The sequence below is a fragment of the Ochotona princeps genome, chromosome 11, assembly GCF_030435755.1.
Source record: "Ochotona princeps isolate mOchPri1 chromosome 11, mOchPri1.hap1, whole genome shotgun sequence".
Classification (NCBI taxonomy): domain Eukaryota; kingdom Metazoa; phylum Chordata; class Mammalia; order Lagomorpha; family Ochotonidae; genus Ochotona; species Ochotona princeps.
Window position 1 is genome coordinate 8,048,284 of NC_080842.1, and position 26,572 is coordinate 8,074,855.

General features: G+C 42.4%; 1 protein-coding gene across 1 annotated transcript; it reads left to right on the forward strand.

Moving 5' to 3' along the window:
* The first annotated feature begins 2,500 nt into the window (after window positions 1–2,500).
* Window positions 2,501–26,076, forward strand: FNTA (farnesyltransferase, CAAX box, alpha). Its single transcript, XM_004592712.3, has 9 exons — window positions 2,501–2,714; window positions 4,437–4,522; window positions 12,000–12,114; window positions 14,481–14,585; window positions 18,173–18,299; window positions 19,344–19,492; window positions 23,377–23,439; window positions 24,842–25,013; window positions 25,451–26,076. Exons 1-9 carry the CDS (start codon window positions 2,518–2,520, stop codon window positions 25,571–25,573), a joined length of 1,137 nt encoding a protein of 378 aa, XP_004592769.2. The 5' UTR covers window positions 2,501–2,517; the 3' UTR covers window positions 25,574–26,076.
* Window positions 26,077–26,572: the final 496 nt, after the last annotated feature.

A 26,572-nucleotide genomic window follows, 5' to 3' on the forward strand; every position in this document is an offset into this window, starting at 1 on the left:
CAAATTGAGGCGCAAATTGTCAACTCGTTTCACGTTTCATTGTGCAGTTCATCATCGATTAGTTTTTGTTTTTAGGAACCATTGACACAAGCTTTGCATTGCTTTGCTTTCACAGCTCAATGATGCAGCTCACTAGATTGCACACTTTGGAAGCTTTCCAGGTGAAGTGATTGCCAGATGGTTGGGGATCCTGTGAAATGACTAAGCTGTCAGCTTCCACCTTCCCCCACTGCTTAGCAGCCTTCAGCATTGCTTTCTCTTCAGCAGCCAAGCAGGCTGATGCCTTCAGGTCCCTGATTGCATTGCAGGAGCACAGGATGGGGAGATCTGGAGAGGCAGAGAGAAGTAGGTAAGGTCTTCTTGATCTCTGCTGCCAGCCCAGAGCCTCTGTGTGCCTTTTGTTTGGCTTGATCCACCCCTGTAAAGAACCTTACTGCGAACAGTCTGCCCAAGAGTTAGGAAAACAGCAGGCTGTGATTCATAGGACCTGTTCCTGAGACAGAGCTACAGGTCAGAAGAGCCCTGTCAATAAGACAGAGGCACAGGTCAGCAGAATGATATCAAAAGTCCTGGGAGGGGGCTGACTACAGTGCTGACACCCTATACTAGCTCCAAGTAAAATTCTAGCTGCTCCATTTTTTTTTTAAGATTTATTTATTTTATTGGAAAGGCAGATGTACAGGGAGGAGGAGAGACAGAGAGGAAGATCTTCTGTCCTATGATTCACTCCCCAAGTGAGCGCACTGGCCGGTGCTGTGCCAATCTGAAGCCAGGAGCCAGGAACTTCTTTCTAGGTCTCCCACGCGGGTGCAGGGTCCCAAGGCTTTGGGCCGTCCTTGACTGCTTTCCCAGGACACAAGCAGGAAGCAGGATGGGAAGCGGAGCTGCCATGATTAGAACCGGCACCCATATAAGATCCCAGCTGCGTTCAAGGCAAGGACCTTAACCATTACACTATCACGCTAGGCCCCTAGCTGCTGCACTTTCTATCCAGCTCCCTGCTGATGTGCCTGAGAAAGCAGCGGAAGAACCAAGTGCTTGTACTCCTTTACCCATGTGGGAGCCCAGATGGAGCTCCTGGGGCTTGCGCCTGGCCCGACCCTATCCATTGTGGCTATTTGGATGAAAGATTTGCTCTTTCTTTCTCTGTAACTACTCTTTTGCTACATTAGTTCTTAAAAAAAGAAAAAAAGCGGACCCGGCACGGTAGCCTAGTGGCTAAAGTCCTCGCCTTGCACGCGTCCAACTCTGTGGCTCAGAGTTACCTCGGCTCCCTACTTAGGTTGTGTTTTTGATTGGTAGTTTAGGATACTTGTTTTGAAATATTGATAGCAGTGTTTGATTTTCTTTTCCTACAACTTCAAATGATATGTTGTATAGTCCATTTGAATAAATTATTAGAGTGTGGAGGAATTTATCATTGACTGGGAGGTGCATATCAGAGGATCAGCAAAGGCACAGAAGTTATTTTATAGCCCAGAAAAACAAAGTACTAAAATGTTAAAGTCTTAAAAAGTTAACGTTTTTTTTTAAAAAAAAAAAGTAAAAAACCCAGAAACTTTTGTATATGTAAATTTAAGTCCCTAAGAAAACAGTATATTATTAAACACAATGGACGATCAAAGGCACTTAGGTTAATTCTGATCAAAAGAAAGTTTTATCTTGGAGCCTTTTTTTGGAGGGGGGGTGTTTCACAATCCCACATCCAATGAAGCCATCAGGCAGCCTTTAAAAGCATGTCCTCTGCTGCCATTGTTTCCCAAAATGTCGATCATGACCACAGTCACAAATAGTTATGATATGACCTGTTATGCTTCAACATGTGTACATAATGAACAAGAGCTTGACCCCCCACACTGCTTTCTTTCACTAAATGAAATGCACTCTGCCTATAGTCCACTGTGTTGTGTTTTTGTGAATGGTGGTCCTAGAATCAGTGACTGACACGGACTGGGGGCTGCAGGTCCCGCAGTCACCTGCCGGGTGGAGGTGTGAAGCAGGCCTCTGGGTCCACCTCCTGAGCCCCTCAGGACTCGGCCTCTGTGCCTTGGCTCTGTGTTGGCTCTCTGCTGACGGCAACACCCACACTTGGGCAGCCATTCTTCCTTGAAGGAGGATTGGCTTTTATACAAAAGAGAATGTGTGAAGGGTGGGATGAGGTGAGGGAAGGCCCTTAGACGATTAAAATGGCCCGCTGGAGGCCGGCTGCTCTGAGGTGGGAGTCTGGGGTGGGCGGTCCAGCCGCTGGCCTGCCGGCTCTGGCCTCTTGACAGCTTCCAATATTCGGTCAAACTCCCGGTCGCCATGTCCCGACCCGGGGCAAGCCTACTTCAGGAAGGCCTCCGGACCGGCTGCACAGCCTCTTTCCCGATCCGCAGCCTCCCGCCCCGGTCCTCCCAGACCCTGCCCTAGCGCTCTGGCCCAAAACTCTATGGCCGGAAGCGAGAAGCCGGAAGTGGCCGCCAGGGGGAAAGGGGCGGGGCCTCCGCCTTCCACTCCGCTGCGGACCGAGGCGAGATGGCTGCCACCGAGGGGGTCGGGGAAGCCGCGCCTGGCGGCGAGCAGGGCCAACCGGAGCAGCCACCGCCGCCGCCGCCGCCGCCGCCGCCGCTGGCGCAGGGCGGAGAGACAGCGGCCGAGGCTGGAGAGGCGGTGCCATCGCCAATGGACGACGGGCTTCTCAGCCTGGACTCGCCCACCTACGTCCTGTACAGGTGACGCCCCGGGAGCGGGTCCCGCAGCGTGGCGTGCGGGCTTGGGAGCTTGGGAGAGGAGCTTCCCGCTCACGCCGGGGAAGGGCTGGGGTGCCGCTTGCCCCCCAGGGGCGAGACCGCGGAGGACTGAGTTCATGTTAGGGCCTGGGACCCTCTGGGTTAGCACCGTTAGGCCGCGAGGGTGCAGAGAGCTTTCTGACTTTAACGTTCACGCGTGGAAGTGCTTCTCGAGCGCCCCTGGCTCTCCTCCACCCACTCCAGCACGCAGCACCAGCCCCTTGTGGCCACTGCTTTTAGGGAGAAATGCCGATTCCTTGTTTTCTGTGTGCACCCGCAGAAGCAAAAACATCGCCTGTCTTCTCCCTAGCTCTGCGTTCACACCCGTCAGGTGAACGAAGGAGCAGTCGCTGGCCAGATTTTATTATTATTACTGTAATTATTAGTGGAGCCAGTGTTTTCTAGATTTCAGTCGGTTGTGGTGGCCTTGTCCCTGGACTGTGAGATGTTCAGACTGATTTCGCAGTCACAGACTTCATAGTCTTTCCTCTCCGTTGCAATGTCCCACCTCAGGTCATTGTTCCCCCAGCGTTTCTGCGCCTTTCCTGGACACACAGGGATTGTCTGGCACCTTTTGTCAGCAGCTGATCAGGTATAGGCAAGAGTGGGTGACAGGAAAAGAGTATGAGTGAAAGAGGTGCTGAAGTGTTGGAGCCGTGGCATTGCACGCTAATCTGCACTGGCTTGAGTCGTGGCTACTTCACTTAAATCCATCTTCCTGCTGATGTGCTTGGGAAAGCGATGGAGGGTGACTCAAGTCCTTGGTCCCCTGTACCCACATGGGAGGCGTGGAAGAAGCTCCTGGCTCTGCTCCTGCCCAGCTCTGGCATTTGGGGAGTGAACTAGAGGGGGAAAGATCTCGCTTTGTCTCTGCTCTTCTCTCTGTCCACTCTGAGTTTCAAATTCAAAAAAAAAAAAAAAAAGGTTAAAAACTAGGTCACATTGAAGAGTTCACAGGAGAATGTCTGTAAGTTGTTATCACTATAATGTAATTTTGATAATGAGTAGTAGTCCTTGAATGCTTGTGATACGCTATGCACATTTTAAATACTTACCATCTGTTACCTCATTGAATCCAAAAACAGCCTTCTGAGGTTGGTTGGTGATGCCAGCATCCCCATTTTAGAAGTGAAGTAGTGGGGCCCAGAAGGACTAACTTTCTTAGGGACACTTGACTAGTGAGTGGTAGAGTGAGTATTCCAGTCTCCGCAATTTTCAGTTCCAGCACCTGCTCTCTGACTCATCACTTGGGGGCCACTTGTCTGGTATACAGAAAGTGGATGTCCGCGTGTAGTAACTTGTTCCTCAAGTTTTAAAGACACTGACTCCAGTCTGCCAGCCAGTGAGCTAGATCGTTTTGCAGTGGAAACTGCTGTGTGTTTGAACAGAAAGCTTCTTCCGAGTATAAAACTTCAAATTTAAAAGTTGTTGATCTGTTAAAAGCATCTCTATTCGAAGGATTTATTAACCTTAGAAAATTTTTGCTTTAAAAGTTCAGTGTGTAAAGCAGGTGGCTAAATGTGACCCTGAAAAACTCAGCCATGATTGCGGTAAGTCCCTCTGAGCTTTTGGTTTTAATGTTAAGTTTTAAGAAAATTGTTATAAACAAGAGTTGTTTCTCTTATGTGTTTGAGTATAATTGCTGAAAACAATGTGTATTTTCAGGGACAGAGCAGAATGGGCAGATATTGATCCAGTACCACAGAATGATGGTCCCAATCCAGTGGTCCAGATCATCTATAGTGAAAAATGTAAGTTTGTTTTTATTTGAAACAGGTCTGTAAGTCAGTCTTAGTAGTGGAGTTGCAGTTCACATCTGTGGGCACCGGTTCAAGTTAGAGCTGCTCCACTTCCAATCCAGGAAAGCACTGGATGGTGGCCCAAGTCCTTAGGCCTCTGTTAGCCGTGTGGGAGATCCACAAGAAGCCCCTAGCTCCTGGATTTGGCCTGGTCGCCCCATCCTTTGTGACCATTTGGGGAGTGAAACAGTGGGTGGAAGATGTCCCTCTGGGTCTTTCCGTCTCTTTGCCAGTCTGTCTTTCAAATAAATAAATGTTTAAAAAAAGAGAAATAGCAACTCTAGCAAGTTAGGTGATAGGTTTTTGTCTAATATAAATCAGTGTTTTAGAATGAGTTGGTTTGTGTTTTTTCATGATTCGTGATTTTGTTTTGTCCCAAGAATGGTCATATCTGAGTAATGACTGTTCCATTGTAATACGTGCTGGTTGGTGGGTGATTGCACTTTCCCTCTTCTGCTTTATCTGCATGTAGGAGATCACAAATGAGTTACTGTTTCATTTATAATGAGCTCTGATGTCAAAATAGCATTTTGAAATATATTTTGACAATGAAATGTTAGACTCCGTTGGAATATATTTATGGATATTAAAATGAGTGGATTATTTTCTTAGACAAAGTGTTCTTTCATAATGTAAAGATGCTTTGTGCACTGAAGGTCATGAGAATGTTAATTGTTAGTTGTTTTGGGAAAGGGTAAAACAAGAACATTGCAATGTTAGTTTTGTAATTTACATATTTCCTTCAGTTAAGGCTTTATTATCCAACATCATCTCTGCTTTACAAAAAGCTTTTACCATTTTTTATCTGATTGTGAAAGGATGGTCAGATACATTTGAAAAAGTAAAAATTGTATACGAGTTGTCTTACTGAGCATGAAAATGTACCAATTAAAATTAACGTGGGGAAACTAATATATAAATAGATGAATAGAATAAAAATAGAGCACCAAGGGTTCTAAAAATAATCAAAATATGTGTGTGAAGTAAATATGATGAATATTTTATGTACTTATGAAAAATTTGTAAAGCATATATATGCATATATAAAGTCCTAAAACAAGATTATGAACATACTGGTAGCAGATAGAATATTTGGGATGGAGAGGGCATTGTTAGAATGGGAAATTCAGAATTAAGGAAAAAACGCATGTAAAAATGCAGAACTTCCATAGTTTGAGAAATTTTATATAGAAACATATCAGAAGGAGCAGAAATACCTATGAAGAGGTATTAACCTCACTAATGACAGCAAAAATGTAAACTACAACTTTTTATGATTCATAAATACCGAAACGAAGATATTTGGGAAAATTAATGTGATCATATATTCATACTGAGGGTAAACTATTAACATTTCTACAGGCTGAATCGTTAATCTTTTCAGTTAGTGTGTGTGCCATGATTAGAAACCACAAAGGAAACAATAAATTTGAGCTATGAAAAATAAATTAATAGGCTAGTCTTTCACCTGCAGCACCAGCATCCCATGTGGGCACTGTTGGAGTTCTGGCTATTGCACTTTTCATCCAGCGGTCTGCTTATGGCCTGGGAAAGCACTGGAAGGTGGCCCAAAGTCTTGGCCCCTTGTGCCCATGTCGGATACCTGGAAGAAGCTCCTGGCTCCTGGCTTCAGATCACTTCAGCTGAGGCTATTGTGGCCATTTGGGGAGTCAGCCAATGAGTGGACGATCTCTCTTTTTCTTTATGTCTCTCCTCTATAAAGCTGCCCCTCAGATAAAAATAAACCTTAAAAAGAATTAATAAATAATGTCAAAATTCACACAGAAGAAACAGCAGCACTGTGGCAGGAGATAGATCATTTCATACTCAGAATTTAAGAGGAATTTTTACAAAAGAAGATTGAAAATCTAGTCACAAAATGAACAAACTAATAAGGGCATGGATAATATTTCGTTTTCTTAGGGTGAAAATTCGTTATTATTATGAATGAAAGTTAATGAAAATTAAAAGGGAATGTAATTTTCATTCATGAATTCCATCGCAGAACTCATTTATTAAATTTATTTGAAGGGTTATGTTGATTCCTTCCTCAAAGGCCCATGACAGCTGGAGCTAGGCCGTGCCGCAGCTGGCAACCGAGTAACCCCATCCACGTCTCCCACGGGGCAGAGGCTCCATTGCTTGATCCAGGCAGTCTGATATGGGAGTGGATGTCCCAACGGGGACAACATTTTGGGCCATACCACTGTCCCCAGAAGGTTTATTTTTAAATTTTTTTTTACTTTTTTATAATTTATACATAATTGATTAGGGTCAAGGGTTGCAGAATGGTGGATGAGACGACCATTTCCACACTCTTTTTTTTTTTTTTTTAATTCCTGTGTCTGTGGGAAGGAGGGAATTAAGGGAAGAAGACACATCCAGCCTCCCAACCATGTTAGGGTGCCCTGTGTGGGGCACTTTCCAAGGGCTCATGAGGTTTGAGTAGTTTTGGCAGTTCTGAATTGCTGTCAATTTTGCCACTCCAAGAACGATGAAATTTCTCCAGAATCCACTGGTTGACATAGTCCACCTTAGATTCTCTGTTTGCCCAGTTAGTCACTGCCAACACTTGATTGGGTAGTTGATCGGTTTGTTCTGTCCTCTATCCTCTGTTGTGATACTAGGTGTCCTCTGCAGACTCCAGTGTGCTGCCATATCTTCCATGTGCACCTGTACATGCTATCCACTGCTCTGAGGAGACCCAGCTCTGACACATGCACTCCATGGTCAGACCATGGACCCTGTCATTCTCTCCATGGTTGGGGTTCTGAGTCCAGCAATTCAGCTGGGGGGATTCTTCAAGAAACTTCATCTGAGGTGATTCTTCTATGTGCTTGCCTATACAGGGTGCGGCACAGTCTGTTATCCCAGTCAGCTTATGCGTATGGTGGTAGTTGCAATAGCTGGGTCAGTTCTGCCTCCAGCCCTGTCTTTTACACAGACCAGTGAGTGTTGAATCCCAGCCCGATCCTGCCTACCACACTTGGCCTTCATGTGGGAGCCTCAGCCTTGTCAGAATAATCTGCAATAACCCCATCAGGTCCGCCCTCTGCCGTGGTATCTGTGCTTACCAATATGTATAGCAGATTGGTCCAGTCAGTCCCTTATCCCATTCAGCACTCATACATGTCAATGGGCATTGAAACTTAGTTCACCCCAACCAGCCCCACTATCCAACCCACACATGTGCCAGTGGGTGCTACTCACTCTCTGTCTAGCCATGCCTGCCTCAGTCCTGGTTCTCATGCTCAGCAGTTGGAGATGCAATCAAGAGGGAGGTGGTTACTGTTTCCCTCCAGGACCCACTCTCACTCCTGGATCCTGCACTCTGCAGATGGTTCTTTAGTTTATATATTGATTTATGCATTTATTTCTACTTCTTTTTATTATCACTTTATGGTTCAGTTCCATAGGCATTGGGATTTCCCTTATCCCTTCTCCAATTCCCTCCCCCCTCACTGAGTTTGCATATATCATTAGTATAGTTTTCATACATAATCACATGTCTATCATTGCGGGCATGGACAATAGCAGAGAGTCCAACATCCTATTGTCAAGCTATAGTAAACAGTTTCATTGGGAGTCCATCTTTGGAAGTAGAGATGCGTTGTATCCTCACATCTGGATATGATAGTCTCCATTACACAGTTACTATACATCCCCTTAAAGGAAAGGCCACAATACAAAATCAACAACAGAAAGAAAAATAGAAATTTACAATATCCTGAAGTTAAATAACATGCTACTAGAAATGATAATCTCCATTACACCGTTACTATACATCCCCTTAAATGAAAGGCACAAAACAAAATCAACAATAGGAAGAAAAAAAATTAACAACACCATGAAGTTAAATAACATGCTACTGAATGACTAATGTGTTGCTGAAGAAATGAAAATCAAGAACCTTCTTGAAGAAAATGATGCTACTGTATGATCTAGTAATCGCTGAAGAAATTAACCAGAAGAAAGTATTTTGAAGAAATGTAAAAACAAATCAAAGTCCATGAGACCTAGATTCCGCTGATCATTCTTGGTGAAATATATCTCTTGTAGGCAAAAAATGGATGGGTTTATTTTTTAATCCAGTCTTCTCATCTATGATATTTGATTGATGAGCTTAAGCCATTTGCATTTAGGGGTAACATGTATGGGTGGTAATTTGGTCCTGTCCTTTTAGCAATGGATTATTCATTAATTTTGTCTTCTGTTGTTATTTCACTGGGATGTTCTTCATATTTGCCTTTAGTTTTGGTGGGCGCTATTCCTTTTCTCTGTCAAGAGAATATCTTTATCCTTTGTAGGCAGGTTTGGAAGAAGCATATTCTTTTTTTTTTTTAATAATCTAAGTTGATTAGGGTACAGAGGGTCAGGGGCTACAGAAAAGTGGGTAATACCATTGTTTTCACATTAATATCATTTTTTCCCCTTTATCTGTGGTCAGGGGAGAAACAAAGGGAGAAGAACCACCCAGCCTCCCACCCATCCCTGTTCCCCAATGTGAGACACACTCTGAGGGTCCTGCTCAAGCAGTTTTGACACTTCAGCAGGTCTGAACTGCTGCCAGTCTTGCTGTTCCAATCGTGATGAAACCTATTCAGAATCCACTGGCTGACATAGTCTCTTCATGATTGGGGTTCTGAGATCAGCAGTTCAGTTGGAGGGATCTCCAAAGAAACTTCATCTGAGGTGAACCCAAACCTGAATCTTGTGTGAATTTGCCAGTACAGGGTCTGGCACAGTCTGTCGCCCCAGTCAGCTTATGCACATGCTGGTCGTTTCAATTGCTGGGTCCGTTCTGTTTCCAGCCCTGTCTTGCACTTGAACCAACGGGTGTTGTAGTCCAACCTGATCTGCCCGCTTCACACTTGGTTATCACGCAAACCAGTGAGAGCCGCAGCCTAGCTGGGCAACTCCCCATGACCCCCACCAGGCCTGCTTCTTACCCTGGTTCTCATGCATGCCAGTACCGCATGCTTGTTCAGTCTGTCCCGCTTTCCATTTAGCTTTCGTACTTGTCAACGGGCATTGAAGCCTAGTTCAACCCAACCAACCTACTATCCAGTCTACACACATACTGGCAGGTGCCTTTCTGTCTATCCACCCCTGCCCCTGTCCTGGTTTTGGTGCTCTCCAGTGGGAGTGGTTACCCATGAGGGAGGTGCCCACTATTTCCCTACTAGGTCAGAAGAGGCATAGTCTTTTCACTTTTATTTACCGTGGAAGAATTTGATTTCATTTTCAAAGACAAAGGAAAGCTTTGCTGGGTAATTTATTCTGGGCTGACAATTTTTTTCTTTTAGAATCTGGAATATGTTGCTCCATTCTCTTCCTGCCTGAAGAATTTCCTGTGAGAGATCTCCTGTGAGTTTAATTGGCCTCCCTTTATATGTCAATTGATTTCTTTCATGTGCACATATAAGGATCTTTTCCTTATGTTCAACTGAAGAGAGCTTGATTATCATGTGTCCTGGTGAAGATTGGTTTTAGTCAAGCCTGTTGGGAGTTCTATGCCCCTCATGGATGTTGTTTCCAATTCTTTCTCTAGATTAGGGAAACTTTCCTTTATTATTTTCATTAAATACATTTGTAAACTCAGCTTCTCTTTCTGTACCTTCTGTGACTCCCATAACTCTTAAATTAGGCTTTTTAATAGTGTCTTTCAATTCTTGAATACCTTTTTAGCTTGATCCAACTCTGCTTCCATCTTTTTGCTTGTTTCCCCCTGGTGACCGGAAATATCTTGCGATTCTGAGATTCTTGTGACTGCTTCATTCTATTTTGGAGACTTCCACTGTACTTTTAGTTTGTTCCACTGTATTCTTGACTTCTGATGTATCAGCTTTCATTTGATTCATTTCCAGTGTGACATATTCCTTGAATGCCTGCTTTACGTGCTTCTTGTTGTTGATAAGAAGTTTTATAACAAGTGTTTTGAATTCTGTGTCCCCAATTTTCTTAATGTTTTCTGAGTGAGCTCTGAGGTTGGCAACATGGAAGGATACAGAATACATCAATCAACACGTTGCTTCCAGGCAGGAATAATGGGAGTTTAGTGGAACTGAGATTTACTGCGAACCTTTTTATTACTGTTGAATATTTTAACCACTGTGTACATTTTTTAAACAGTCTAACCATTTGAGATAAGTAGGCATGTGAATGTAGTTGATATGTACACTCTTTTGTTTTTTTAATTAATTTATTTATTTATCTATTTATTATTCGGAAGGCAGATTTTACAAAGAGAAGAGACAGAAAGATCTTCCATCTGCTGGTTCGCTCCCCGAATGCCACAATGACTGAAGTTGTGCCAGTCCAAAGCCAGGAATCCCCTTGGAGTTCTAAGGCTTTGGGTCATCCTCTACTGCTTTTTCAGGCCATAAGCAGGGAGCTCGATGAGAAGTGGAGCAGCTGGGATATGAACTGGTACCCATGTAGAATTAGCCAATTGAGCCATTGCCCTGGGGTCAACACTCTTAATTTTATGTTTAAGGTCTTTGTAATCTAAACTAGCATACCAAGCAGTGTGTATAGATATACGTATATAGCTGCTGCTTCATGCTGTGACACTGTAGAACTTTATAGGATGGCAGTCATAGTCATGTCATTATATTTTGCTTATTTTGAATGATAAACACTCAAATAACATATCTTTCTACCCGTTACAGCTTTTTAAATAATTACAGCTAAAGAAAAAATTACAGCTATTTTATATTATTGAGTTGTGCTTTTTTGAAGTTTGAAACATTCTCCAGTATTTATTATTTTTAATTATTTGTTTATTTTTGAAAGGCACCAGGGGAGGTAGAGATTTATTTTGTTGTTTCAGTTGCTAAAAGTGTAGCAAGTGGGCTGGGCCAGGCTTGAAACCAGGAGTCAGGAACTCAGTCTGAGTCTTCCAAGTGGGTGGCAGGGACCCAGCCTCTTGAGCCAACACATGGTGCCTGCCAGATTGCAAGGCAGGAAACAGCACATGATGGAAGGCAGCAAATAGGATCAGGAGCAGTCAGGACTTGACCCCAAGTATCTTTATTTTCAAGGTTTTTTCTTACTCTTTGAAAGGAGGAATGACAGAATAAGAATGAGAGAGAGAGAGAGAAATCTTGCATTCACTAATTCACCACCCGGATGGCTGCAGTCACTAGGGTTGGGCCAGGCTGAAGGCAGGAGCCAGGAATGAATGTGATCCATTTCTCCCATGAGGGCGGTAGGGTTTCAAGGACTTGGGCCATCTACCACTCTCCCAAGTGCATTAGGGGTCTGGGTTGGAAGTAGAGCAGCTTGGGCTTGAACTGGCCCTCAGGTGACCGCTTGATCACCTGTGCCTTCATATAGGGCCCCCGGGTGTGCTGAGCTGTTTGTCAGATGCCTGCTCTGGGCTTGTGTGGAAGAAGGCATTCTTAATGTAGTGTGTGCTCTTCTCCAGTTAGGGATGTTTATGATTATTTCCGAGCTGTTCTCCAACGTGATGAAAGGAGTGAACGAGCTTTTAAACTGACCAGAGATGCTATTGAATTAAATGCAGCCAATTACACAGTGTGGTAAGTAGAACACATTATTCAGATTTCTGTTAAAATGTCTCATGTTTGAATTTATATGACTTTTTTAAAGTAAGTGGCAATTTTTATTAAAATAATATTTCACATAAGGGTGAAGTCAGCCCCTGGAAGGGGCTCCTCCCTGTAAATGGGGCTCCTAGGAGCCCCATTTTCCGGTGGCAACTCCTGTTTTGTTTTTTCTTTGAAATGTGATTAATTGTGCTTAAGTTTTTGCTTATTTCAAAGGCATAGCAGTGCATGCACAGAGTGACCCCCTACCTACTGGCTCACACCCCACATGTTGGGCTGCTGGGTCTGGGCCTGGCTGAAGCCAGCAGCTCTGCCCCGTGCACGTTCCAGGGAGCCAGCTCCTTAGCCATCCCCTATTGACAGCACACATTAGCAGGACTGGGAATTGGGAGCAGAGCAAGGACTTGCACCTGAAGTAATCTTAGCTACTATACCAAAAGGCCACCATGTAGCAGGTTTCTTCTTGAATTAATGAGTGTATTTCAGTGTTACTTTTTATTTTTTTCTTTTTGGACCTCATCTGTTATCTACAAAGGAACGTTTACTCTCCACTGTTCTCCCTTTGTTAAAATGAGTTATCAGTTTCTTGTTCATGCTCATTTACTCTTTGTTTTTTAAAGGTTAGGTACTTAAAGATAGAAAGAGGGCTTCATCCCCTGGTTTACTCTCTGAATGTTCATAGGCAGAGGAGTGAGGAACTTTTGAAATTGCCACATAGGTGACAGGGGCCTGAGTCCTTAGGACATCTTCCAGTGCTTTTCCCAGGCCATTAGCAGGGTGCTAGGTCATAACTGTAGCAGCCAGAATTTGAACAGCCACTCTGACAGTGTGCTGGTGTCGTTGGGAGTGGCTTTACCTGCTATTTCATACGGGTGCTCCCTCGATTTATGTATATAAAAATGTTTGTCTCCCTTCAGATTTATCGCTATAACTATAAAAGTTATTTTAACAATTTTAAAACCACTTTTCTGTTTTTTTCAGCTGTTGTTCAGGTTGCAGAGATTCCTATTTATTTGTGTAAACCTTTTTAAATTGTGAGAATTTTGTCTTTTTTGATACTGCATCTTTCCTATGTTTTCTCTTTCTGGAATGTGTTTAGTTGTATATTATGCCGCCTGAATTGTTTATTCATTGTCTTTTTTTATTTAATATTGAGTTATTTCTCACTTTGTCTCTTCTATTGATAAAGTGTTTCTTATTTGTTGTTATTTTTAAAAAAGATTTATTTATTTTTATTGGTAACTTGGATGCACAGAGAGGAGGAGAGACAGAGAAGATCTTCCATCTGCTGATTCACTCCCTAAGTGGCCTCAACAGCCAGAGCTTCGCTGATCTGAAGTAGAGGGCCAGAACTTCTTCTGGATCTCTCGTGTGGGTGTAGGATCCCAAGGCTTTGGGCTGTCCTCTGTTGCTTTCCCAGGCCACAAACAGGGAGCTGGATGGGAAACAAGGCCACTGGGATTAGAACTGGCGCCCATATAGGATCCTGGTGCTCTTAAGGCGAGGACTTTAGCCACTAGGCTACTATGCCAGACCCATGTTTTTTATTTTTAATTGACTCATAGTTGCACATAATAATGAGGCATAATGTAAACAAGGTGGGGGTTGGTGTGATGGTGTTGCAGCCTAGTTCTCCACATGTGGTGCTGGCATCCTAAATGACTACTAGTTCATGTCCCAGCTGCTCCATCTTTGACCCAACTCCTTGCTTATGGCCTGAGAAAGCAGCAGAGGATGTCTCAAGTTCTTGGGTGCCTGCACCCATGTGCAGGACCTGGAAGAAGCTCCTGATTTCAGATCAGCTCAACTCCAGCCATTGTGGTCATTTGGAGGATGGCCTCTCCTTCTATGTCTGTAAAATCTCCCTTTCAAATAAAAATAAATCAATATTCTAAGAAAGCAAGCAAGCAAGGGTGGGATAGCCAAGAGTTGATGCAGAGAAATCAGCTTGGGCCATCTGCTCCTGCTTTCCCAGGTACATTAGAAGGAAGCTGGATGGGAAGTGGAACAGCTGGGACTCCTTGCTAGTTACACGATAATGCTGGCCTCTCACAGTGTTTTAATTGAAATTTAATACTTGGTGGTCCTTTGTTTTTTTAAGTTCAAAAATTTACTCCCATCTCTTTGTTGCCTTTCACTGTTTTTACTGCAGATGCTTTATCTTGCAGTTACTAGATAGGTGCATGAATGTGGATGACTATAGCCAGTGAGAGTGTTAAATTCTTGGTTCCAGAGAGCAGCTACCAAAAATGTCTAACTATCCTTTAGCTCTATTTGATACTGTTGCCAGGTAACTTACATGGAGTAATGAGACTTTGGATGGTTGATGCTTGCTCTAGGCATTTTCGGAGAGTTCTCTTGAAGTCCCTTCAGAAGGATCTACATGAAGAAATGAACTACATTACTGCAATAATTGAGGAGCAGCCAAAAAACTATCAAGTTTGGTAAGATGAAAACAAGAGAGACGTATCACTAAGTTGATAGTGTTTGCCCATGATGACATAGTAGGGAGTGTTTTTTCATTCTTTATAGTTCAGAACTTTACATTGGGCTGATGTTACCTGCTATGTGGCGTTGCTAGGATTCTGAGATACCTTTATGTTCATGCTTAAAGTGCTGCCACATGTGTGGTTAACACTAAGATGTTAGCTGCTGTTATTTGTTTAAAAGTTTCAGCATCAAAATGCAGTATTGTTGGGGTTAGAAAACATTTCAATAAGAGAAAACTTTTTTATTCAATACATTGTGACTTTCTGATATTTAATCTTTATTTATTTAAACAGATTTATTGGTACTGGAGATACAAAGATGAACTTGACATGACCTAAACAAGAGAGCACATAATCAAACCAGTTATGTTACAGAACAATGTGAAAAGTGTGGTAGAGCTTGTTCATAAGGTGTATTGATCTAAAATTTAAGGCCCTAAGTTAGCATGAGAAGGATGCGGGCATCGTCACAGGTAGAGGTAGCACAGCAGAATAGGAAGAAAGAAAGAAGTGATGAGGCAGAAGGACTGAGAACAAACATAGAGGAACTAGAGTCTGAATAGTACCCAGCATATAATGAGTGATCCTGAATGATTCCTTCTAAGTGTGGGGACACAGGAGAAGGCTAGTTTTGAGAGTGTTCCGTCAATTTGGCAATAATAGTAACAGGTGAAGTTTAATTTCTTGAGGAATGGCAAGAGTGATGTTGGTATTTTGTTTTGACAGCTGGGTGAATGGTGGTGCCATCACTTAGGGCAATGTTGAGGCATGGCAGCATGTTTTGGGGAAGAAAGACGGGGTCAGTATTGGACAAGTGGAGTTTGCAGAGAAACCTGGTAAAGCTGTCCAGTAAGTGGTTGAAAAATTCTGTGGTATAGGGAGTAGGAAGGATTGATGACAGATCTTGGGGCCATTTACTGTGTGGAGATGTAGGTGAAGTTGTCTCTGCGTGATAAACCTTGGGGAAAATTGAGTAGAAGGCCCAGTTGAGAATGTTGATAAACATCCACTGTCATTGCAGAGGCAGATGAGTGTTCCCTGCTCACTGATGAAGGAAGCCAGAGTTAGTGTTCTAGAAACCCAACTACTGATGAAAGGTCTGAACAGTGACAGACCAGTGGGTTTGTTAGCTCTGTGGTTGTTGGTGAGTGCCCTTGCCATGAGCCGTCCTCCCACCAGGGCGGTGGCTGGATAGGGAGTAAAGTAAGTAGCAGTAGTTCAATTATAAATGGGAGATTAATACCAGTTACTGAGAAGTAAGACACAGAGCTTTGTTTATTATTATTATTATTTTTTGTCATGGTGGTAAAGACTTTATGGTAAGGAGAATTAATACAAACAGAGAGGATTGGACATTCTGTAGGGGAGGGGTTCCAGTCAACACTCAGAGTTGAGAAGGTGTCTACCCCATGGGTTAGCCATAGGAGAAAGAATGCCTTCATGCCAAACGTGGACAAACCAGGGGGCAGCAGACCATGTAATCAAGTGTTACTGTATGAAATGCGCAACCAAGAACTGATAACTAATGCTCGGGGAATCTGAACATAAAGGTACAGCACTTAATAACAGGACGTTGCTTAGCAAACAGTAGAAGGGCTGGCTGTATTGTTCAGATGTTTGTGGAGCTGTATTTAGCTAAACAGCTTTACAACTGTGACCTCTTTGTTTATAACTGTGTTGCTGCCTAAGAAATTAGATTATAAAGTAGTTTTTAAATTAAAATTGTAATTTTTTAATTAGAGGGAGATCTTTATAAAAAAAAAAGTTACTTTCCCTGCAGGTATTTATATGTAAAACTCTGTAGTGATAAAAATCTAGACATCATAGCTATTCTCATTATTTAATTACATCTAGTGTTTGTCGAAGAGAAATAGCTTATCTTTTCTGGATACTGCAGGTGCTGTCTTTAAGGTTAATACCCTTTATCTGGAAAGCAACAAAGTCACAGAAAGTCCCTGCTGTTGAACATCCAGCAGTTATTTTAGGTCTGATACCTTTTTTTCTTTCTTTTTTTTTTTTTCTTACTGGTAATGCAGATTTATAGAGAAAGAGATACACAGAGAAAGATTTTCCCTCCACTGGTTCACTCCCCAAGTGGCTGCAACAGAATTGATCTGATCCAAAGCCAGGAGCCAGGAGCTTCTTCTAGACTTCCCATGTGGGTGCAGGGTCCCAAGGCTTTGGGCCATCTCTGCTGCTTTCCCAGGCCACGAGCAGGGAGATGGATGGAAAATGGAGCAGCTAGGACATCAGCTGGCGCCTATATGGGATCCTGGTGCATGCAAGGCGAGGATTTAGCTCCTAGGCTACCTTGAACAGTGAGAAACCTATTTTCATTCTGTGTGAAAGCAGGGATTGACAGAGCAATCTTCCTTCTGCTGATTCCCTCTTCAAATGCCTTCAATTTTCAGACTAGGTCAGGTACCTCAAGCTCAGTCTGCATTTCTTGGGCAAATGGCAAGGACCCCCAAACTTGAGCAATCATTTCCTGCCTCCTACGAAGTCCATTAGCAGGACACTGGCTTGGAATAGAGGATCTGGGACTCAGCCAGACAATCCAGCATGGGATGCAGGTCTCTCAACTGGCATTCTAACTATGTGTCAAATACCTCTGCTGGAAGTTGGTGAAATTCTGTATTGAGCCAGTCCTCTGCCACCAGTGATACCAGCATTCCATATTGGCACTGGTGCGCAGTGGTTTGTAACCAAACTTTAATCCTAAGAATTCTCACTAAAACATTACAGATGATGCTGTGAAGAAAAGCTGCATAGTAACTCAAAATTGAGCTCTATAATGTAGCTTTATAGTGGTAGATTACTGGTAGTTTTGAAATCTCAGGTTTCCAAATAAAAATCTTTATGTACACATATATCTTCCATAGCATTCATGTGAAGAACTTTTAACCTAAATGGAGGGAAACTCAGCCTCGTAGACTTTATTCTGTACTAGCTAGACAACATTTGCTAGTTGGTTATCTTAAATATCCTTACTCTGGTTTAGCAGTGCAGTCTTACTATTTTTCCTGCTGGCTTATATTGACAGCAGCTTTTAAAAACTGCTTGTTCATCTGGAACTGTCTGAAAATTTCCTGAATGTTTCTTTTGTGTCACGTTTGGGTCACTTTCCCCCTGCATTACAGTATTTAGCATTTATTTGTTAACTTGAAAGAATTACAGAGAGAGACCAATCCTCCATCTATGGGTTTAGTCCCCAAATGGCCATAATGACTGGAGCTGGCCCAGTGTGAAGCCAGGAGCCCAGAACTTCTTCTAGGTCTCCCACGTGAGTGCACTGCTTTTACAGGTACATTAGCAGGGAGCAGGATCAAAAGTGGAGCAGCTGGGACTCAAACTGGTGCCCATGTGGGTTGCTGGTGTGACTGGCAGCAGCATTTACACTTGATCTTAGCCAAAAGGCTGAGAAGCAATTGGCAGTGGTGTTTCATGCTGTGCCACAGAACTGGTCCCTGCAGGGTTGAGAATTATGTATGCATAATGTGTTAGTTCTTGGGTGAATGCACACTAAACCCCGTCCTCTTTAGGCATCACAGACGTGTATTAGTGGAGTGGCTGGGAGATCCGTCTCAGGAGCTTGAGTTTATTGCTGACATTCTTAATCAGGATGCCAAGAATTACCATGCCTGGCAGCATCGGCAGTGGGTTATTCAGGTAATACCTTTTTGTTTTTAGAGATTTATTTATTTTTATTACAAAGTCAGACATACAGAGAGGAGGAGAGACAGAGAGGAAGATCTTCCGTCCGATGATTCACTCCCCAAGTGACCACCACGGCCTGTGCTGTTCCAATCCGAAGCCAGGAGCCAGGAACCTCTTCCGGGTCTCCCACACGGGTGCAAGGTCCCAAAGCTTTGGGCCGTCCTCGACTGCTTTCCCAGGCCACAAGCAAGGAGCTGGATGGGAAGTGGAGCCGCTGGGATTAGAACCGGTGCCCATATGGGATCCTGGTGCATTCAGGGCGAGGACTTCAGCTGCTAGGCCACGCTGCCGGGCCCCAAGTAATACCTTTCTTGTTACAACATTTTTCACATTCTCATTTTTTAATTGAAATAGTTAAAAGTACTGTTAAAATATATGTATACATCTAAACCATGTCATACATATACATCATTATGCATTATGTATAAAATTATTAAGATACTTAAAACCTGACAAACTAAGATTTAGTACTTACAGTCTCTTCAGGTATGTTTGCAAGTAGCTTCCAGTAGTATCCTTCTAAAGAAGAGTAAATTTCAACATTTGCTTGAATTTGTATCACATATTTGTTAGAAAGTAGTATGTTTTTAATAGACTTGCATTTAATTAACAAGGGTATATATATTGCATGTTAAAGTTTTTGCATATATGAGCCTTATAGTCTGATTTCACATAACAGTTATGTATTTTGTTCTTACCCAATGTTGAATCCTGGATAGAATAGTTTAGCTCCTACTGTAAGCCTTCTATTTATGCTTACAAACAATTGCAGTGTGTTGTTTTCTGTGAATTTTTTTCCAGAGACTGATTTTTGCACTATCAAGATCATTTCATCAAAAAGATTTGATTACATTTTAGACTTCTCTAATTAAAGGAATGTAATTTTAAAGATTTTTAGTATTTCCATTTTAAAAATTCTATTTTTTTATATTTTTGTTGATGTTTATAGCTAATAGTATGTTCTAATTGGATGGGTTTTTAAAAATTCTCTTTTAGGAATATAAACTCTGGGATAATGAGCTGCAGTATGTAGACCAGCTTCTCAAAGAAGATGTGAGAAATAACTCTGTTTGGAACCAAAGATACTTCGTCATTTCTAATACCACTGGCTACAATGATCGTGCTGTGTTGGAGAGAGAAGTCCAGTTAGTAATGTCCTTCACTTGCTCGTCTGTTAAGAAAATGTTCACCCTGACCGCATGTCTGGCGTTGAGGATACAGCAAGGATCAAGACTGCCCCATGCTCTGCCTTTGCAGAACTGAAACAAGGCTGAGTGCTGAGATAAATTACGTAATGACACATTGGCAAATAATGTGGTGTACCTCTGGTTTATAGTGTCTTAGTCCCCGGGTACTCTGTTAATTGAATGCAGAGTCGTGGCCCTGATAAGACCTTTTGTGGGGCTCCCCTGGATGTTCTGGGGTGTCTCGCCGCATTTCTGGCCTTTAAGCAAAACTGTTTCCAGATACTGTTGTATGTTCCCTGGAGGAATGTTCCAATTGGGGAAATATACAGAAAGCTGCTCGAAGAACTAGAATTTCTGAATTGGCATGAATTTCTATTGTTTGCACAAATATAGTAGTCACTTCTTTTCTGACATTATTGGTCCATTCTGTCTCTGTCTGCTGGAACATGCACATTAATTTTAAAATGTGAGGAGACCAAAGTTGTAATTTTTGTTGTAGAAGTTGTTGTCAGTGCTGCTGAGAAGCTGATTTTCATGGCCACCTTGTCTCCTTGCCTTCACTTTCACTAGCATCAACACACATACCTTTTTTATCTGCTCAATTTCAGTTTCTAATGATTTGCTTTTTCATTAAAAGTTCTCCATTAACTCTGCTCCTGGCTTATATATGGAGTGGACATACCCTCAAATCTCAAACATATCTTAGATTTTTTTGTTTCTTGTTTTAACTTACTTGAGAGGCAGAGAAACAGAATGAGAAAATGTGTGTGTGAAATTTATATAGGTGTCATGTAAGGCTATGTCAGCTCATAGTGACTAAGGCCTGTTAAGTATAGCAGCTCCATTTTCTGAATGACTCCTCAGCTTTTGTGTATAATGAAATAGTTCAGGAATTCATTCCAAAATAATACCTAAAATTAACATTTATATTTAACCAGGTATGTTTATTGTGCATTAGAAAAAATTCATTGTTGGTATCTATGTTGCTCAGACTAAAAGATATAAGGAAAACAACATGTATACTGATCACGGTTCTAAGAAATGGGAAGAAAGAAGATGAATTCTTGACTAAATTATATGTCTGTACAAGGAAGCTAAAACATGCTGGCACCAGCTTTGTAACATACAGAAGCAGCTTAGTGCCTTGTGAGAACAGAACCTGTGCTTTGCCAAAGCTCTGTGACACAGTAGGCCGTCTAAAACACTGCCTCTCTCAGCTTCTGCTGCTTTGACTTGCTGGCCTCCCACGCCTTCTTCACAGCCCGCTTCATGACTTCTGGCTGCTGCTGGGTCCTCTGCAGCTGGCCATGGTAGTGGCAATTCCCGGTAAATAGTCTAAATTGTCTTGATGGCCAATAAATGGCGACTGCATCTTGTTTCCCTTGAGATTTATTTATCTGTGAAGATGGAGGGATGGAGGGAGTTTAGTATGCTCACCTGGCTTGCAATAGCCAGAGCTGAGTCAGACCAAAGCCAGGATCTTGGAACTCCATCTGGGTCTCCCACATGAGTGGCAGGGGCCCAAGTGTCTGGGCCATCTTCTGCTTTCCCAGGCCATCAGCAGGGAGCTGGATCAGAGGTGGGAAAACCAGCACCTAACTCCCTGTCCTACTGTTAGGAGCCCTGCCATGGCCTGGGGTCCTAACAGGTAGATTTCTGTCCAGAATTAACTCCCAAAATAAAAAGCTTAGGGAAATATAGGTGGTTCATCGGAGACACAGTGCAGGAAGGAAGGAAAAGCTTTGCAGTCAGTGATAGAACGCTAGTAAAAATGCTGCTGCCTCCCCTCTGCCCCATGTTTATTGTTATCAAATGTGATTTGCATATTTTTGTCTTACCATGGCAGATGGAAGCCTTCAATAGGGCAAAAAGAAAAGGTGAAATTCTATGTATCAACAAACAGAAGTCCAATGATCATTCTCTGGGTTTGTGAGTTTCTGAACCATTTATTTATACAGTTCGTTCTTACCTTTTTCATTCACCACTTTGTACTGTTACTTCCTATTTTGTTTGGACTTGTACCACTCTTGGCTTGTATGAATGTCATATGCCTGTAAAATTTAAAAGTCAAAAGGAAGAGCTGTAATGACCAGTTAAAATCTATAGAGGGCCCAGCATGATGGCTTAGTGGCTAAATCTTCACCTTGTGTATGTTGAGATCTCAAATGGGTGCTGGTTTGTGTCCTGGTTGCTCCACTTCCTATCCAGCTCTCTGCTTGTGGCTTGGGAGAGCAATAGAGGATGGCCCTTGGGATCCTGCACTTCTGTGGGAGACCTAGAGGAAATTCCTGCCTCCTGGTTTCGGATGGGCTTATCTCAGGTCATTGCGGCCACTTGGAGAATGAACCAGGAACAGAAGGTCTTTCTTTCTATCCTTCTCTCTGTAAATCTGATTTTCCAATAAAAATAAATAAAAAAAAAAAAACCACAAAACCATAGGAATGTGGTCATGAAACATGAGTTACATGAAACTAGTTGGAAAAATCTTTTTGTAATGTTAAGTGAGTTTATGTTTCTCTGATAGAATTGTATTGTGATAGTACCACAAAAACTCAAGAATAAGAAGCTTCTATTGGTGATGTCTGAGAAGGGATGTGCTGAAACAATGGTAATTGAGTCTACACTATCTTTAATAATGTCAGGGGAAGAGAAAGGGAATGCTTGTTTTGATTGGAAATTGCATCATTGTTTTTATTAGTCTTGATTTAGAATATGAGAAATATTGAATTTTAATTTTATTTGATTTTTATGCTATCCTGTTATAATTTTATGATAGTTAACATAATAACTAGTATTATGTTAATTGTCCTTTTGACTCATTTTTTTCAGGCACAAGTATGTCTTGTCTTTTTGGTCTCCTTGTTTTAGCTGACATATCTTCCAGAAAGGAGATCTGTGTGAATTTCTTTCCTTACTGTGAATTGAAACCTTTAAATTGGCTAGGTGTTCTGCCCTGGAACAGGTTACAGATACACAGGAGGGAGGAGCTGTGTAGACTAGAGTAAGCCGCAGACTCGAGGCTTTCTGATTCACATATGATCTAGAGAGATGCCAGCAACACCTGAGAGACAGAAAAAGACTTGCCAGTGGGAAAACACATATAGACTGGATTCTGGTCTTATAACTGTGTCCATTGTGCTGTTCCTTTTTTTTTTTAATTTATATTTTTATTGGAAAGTTAGATTTACAGAGAGAAGGAGACACACAGAGAGAAACATGTTCCATCCCCAAGTTCTCTCCCCAAGTGCCTGTGATGGCTGGAGCTGAGCTGATCTGAAGCCAGGAATTTCCTTTAAGTATCCTGCATAGGTACAAGGGCCATTCTCTATTGCTCTCCCAGGCCACAAGCAGAGAGCTGGGTAGGAAGTGAAGCAGCCAGGACACAAACTGGTGCCCTATTAAATCCTGGTGCATGCAAGATGAGGATTTAGCCCCTGAGCCATTGTGCTGGGCCCCATTGTGCTGTTCTGTAAGATGATATACACACTTGGGCCTGGCACAATAGCTTAGTGGCCAGATCCTTCCCTTGCATGCGCTGGCATCCCATATGGGCACCAGTTTGTGCCCCGGCTACTCCACTTCCCATCCAACTTCCTGCTTGTGGCCTGGGAGAGCAGTAAATGGTGGCCCAAAACCTTGGGACCATGCACCTGTTTGGGAGATCAACCTGAACAAAGCTCCTGACTTCAGATCGGCTCAGCTGCGGCTATTGTGGTTACTGGGGAAGTAAACCAGCCAACAGATCATTCTCTGCACCTCTCCCCTCTATAAATTTGAGTTGCCAGTGAAAATAAATATATAAAAAAGAGATTTTATACACACTTGTGTTTTTTTTCTTACAGGTATACTCTGGAAATGATTAAACTAGTACCACATAATGAAAGTGCATGGAACTATTTGAAAGGGTAAGTGACCATTTTTGCTTGTTTTATATATAAAGTAAACAACCTGCTAATATGAGGCATCATGGAATATATTTCGTAAGCAAATTTTGAAAGAATACTTGAGGTGTTCCATTTTCCTGGACCGAACAGCAGTATTACAGTGTTAACAGTAACTCACAAAACTGCTTTCCTCCCATTTTATGCATATACCAACATTTTAAAAAAATAGTCTAGGTCAGTGGATTAAGCTGCCATGTGTGAGACAGTGTTCTGTACAGCACTAGTTTTAGGCCCCTGCTGTTCCACTTCCAATTTACTCCCTTGATCAGTCTGGGAAAGATAGAAGATGGCCCTTGTTATCCACATAGGAGTTCTATGCTCCTGGTTTCAGCTGGGCCCAGCCTGGGCCATGGTGGCTTTTGTGAGTGAACCAGCAGATAGAAGATTCTTTTTGTTTCTCCCTCTAACTTTCCTTTGAATGTCCAGCTAAAACAGTAATGAAATATTATATTTATGAAAACTGTAATCTTTAAAATATATTTGCAAAGCAGAGAGAAACTAATAGAGCAAGAGTGGCAACCATTGGTTCAGTTTTCCAAATGCTGGCAATGGGTGGACTTGGCCAGGGGTGAAGCCTGGAATCAGAGATTCAATCCAGGTCTCCATGTAGGTAGCAGGAGTCGGATTACTGGAGCCATCACAGCTGCCTCCCACAATCTCCGGTCAAAAACTGGAGTCGGGAATCAAGGCCAGCTGCTCTAGTATGGGATGTGAGTGTCCTCACTGCTGGCTGAATGCCCAATTGCAAGAATGTTTTTTGTTTGATTTTGGTTTGGTTTTCTTGTTTTGGGTTTTGGTCTTGTCATAGAGTATATACACACACTTAGGTTGTGCCTGACTCAAGAACACAGTGAAGCAGGCTGGACAATTTGCAAACATCAAACAGATGCTTGGCCAGCATTTCATTTTCTTTCAGTTTTGCTCCTTAAACAGAAAAGGCTTCAGTTCTGGCCACTGATAGAAGGAAGCTTCTTGTTGAACATGTAGGTCAGTGAGGGAAGTAAGCCCAAGAGGCTGCAGTGTGGGACCCGGTCACTCTGCAGAAGTGCTGGGCTCGCAGGACTGGGCACACCAGAGAGCTAAGGGTGGGACCACCAAGAAGAAGTAAGCTCTCCCATTTTAAGAGGATGATTTCTTTCCTGCTTTTAATTTACTTGATGAGTTGTACAGATTGAACTACAAATAATTAGTTTTTTTTTTTAATGATTTTACTCCTAATTATCTCTGATACACTCCTGTAACTGAAAACTTTTTTGGTTCAGCCTCATTCATTCAAACCAAGTCATCTTTTCATGCTTGTGTTTCATGAGTTTTTGTTTCTGTTTCAGAGTTAAACATTTTACTCTTTTTTTTTCTTTTTAAGGATTTTGCAGGATCGTGGCCTTTCCAAATATCCTAATCTATTAAGTCAATTACTTGATTTACAACCAAGTCACAGTTCCCCATACCTAATTGCCTTTCTTGTGGACATCTATGAAGACATGCTAGAAAACCAATGTGACAACAAGGAGGACATTCTAAATAAAGCACTAGAGGTAAGCTGTGAAATTTGTATTTTTCTTTTTGGTATCTCAGCATTGACTCTGCTCAGTACCACTAATATGTATGCCCTTTTCAACATGGTTGCTTAGGGCTGTTTGCTGTGTTCTAGGGGACATAGGAGTGTATTTCAAGAAAAAATGGGAATTCAAAGATAGCTTTTTAAATTTCAAAAATTTTGAAATCTGCATATATAGGAGGAATTGAGGAAATTCATGGAAAATGTATTATTGAAAAAGTACTCACAAGATTTTTACACCAAAGTAGACTCCTGTCTGAATTCCATTTTTCTGCAAGTTTGAAGTGTCCTCATCGTATGTGACTAGCATTGCACTTTAGTTGAACATGAATTGAGTTGTGTTGGCTTAAAAGCATTTTCCCTTGAGATTGAATCTTCCATCTCTTTTAATGAATTTTTATTTCTTATTTGCAGTTATGTGAAATCCTAGCTAAAGAAAAAGACACAATAAGAAAGGAATATTGGAGATACATTGGAAGATCCCTTCAAAGCAAACACAGCACAGAGGGTGACCTCCCGACAAACGTGCAGCAGTAGCACCATCCAGAAGGGTGCGATGGGGCACTTTTATTTTTTAAGGGACTCTGCAGGATCATTCCCTTGGCCTGTGGTGTGAAATGTGCACTGCACAGGTGCTGTTTTCTAACAAGAACTAAGCGTGATGTTCCCTGGGTGGTGCTGCTATCTGGTTAGCTCTGAGTAATACAGTTATTATACAAGGCAATGTAATTGGTGCAGAGTAGGAAGAAAGGAGTTCCATCAGGGAGCTTTTGTAGTCTTATCACCATTTAACCTAATTGCTTAGCATTGGCTCTTCCCTGAGTGGTCCGTGCATAGGCATTCCTCGTGGTAGTGACTGCAGGTAACTCACATGCGCTGCAAGTGAGGCAGTAAATTGCGGTTCGATTCCATAAGCAGATGATAGGGTTGTTTCCTTAGAGCTGCTCTGGCACACTCACGGTATCTTACACTCACTGTAACCAACTAATGCCAAAACAGTGATTTTTGTAATAAAATTGTAGATGTAACTAAAAACAGTACTATAGTAGTTTGATTTATTAATGACATTTAACTCTTCACGGGACATTGTCTTGGCATAGAAAAGCAATGGAGGAAGAAAGTGTTGATATAAAACTGTAAACTAGAAGCATGGTGTTAAAGGAAAGTTAAATCTTAAAATAGGAATTGTTTACTTTTTGACTGTAAGCCATGAATGTCACTTACGATAGTTTGAACACATGGATTGGTCATTAGGCTCTTGCCTAATCTTTCAAGAGTTCATCCCAAAACCTTGGTCAGTCCTGCTGCCTGTGCCAGTCAGGAAACTGCTGTGAGGAACGGGGACGCTGCTGGCCGGCTGCCAGCTGCAGGCTGTGCTACCTCTTGTGTTCCATGCAGACACGCTCACTCCCCTGCGCGTGCGCTGTTGCTGGGAAGGCTTCCTTACGCCACAGCTGAGGAAGTGGGCTAGAGCAGTGGTGGTGGGGGCAAGGTCACGTGCTGTGCCTGTGTTTTCTTAGACCTTACCTTATCACT

Excerpts from the sequence above, each read along its gene's own strand:
- FNTA (XM_004592712.3), top strand. The coding sequence starts at position 2,518 with ATGGCTGCCACCGAGGGGGTCGGGGAAGCCGCGCCTGGCGGCGAGCAG. Across the intron at positions 14,586-18,172 it reads CCAAAAAACTATCAAGTTTG|GCATCACAGACGTGTATTAG; the intron begins GTAAGATGAAAA and ends CGTCCTCTTTAG. Across the intron at positions 18,300-19,343 it reads ATCGGCAGTGGGTTATTCAG|GAATATAAACTCTGGGATAA; the intron begins GTAATACCTTTT and ends ATTCTCTTTTAG.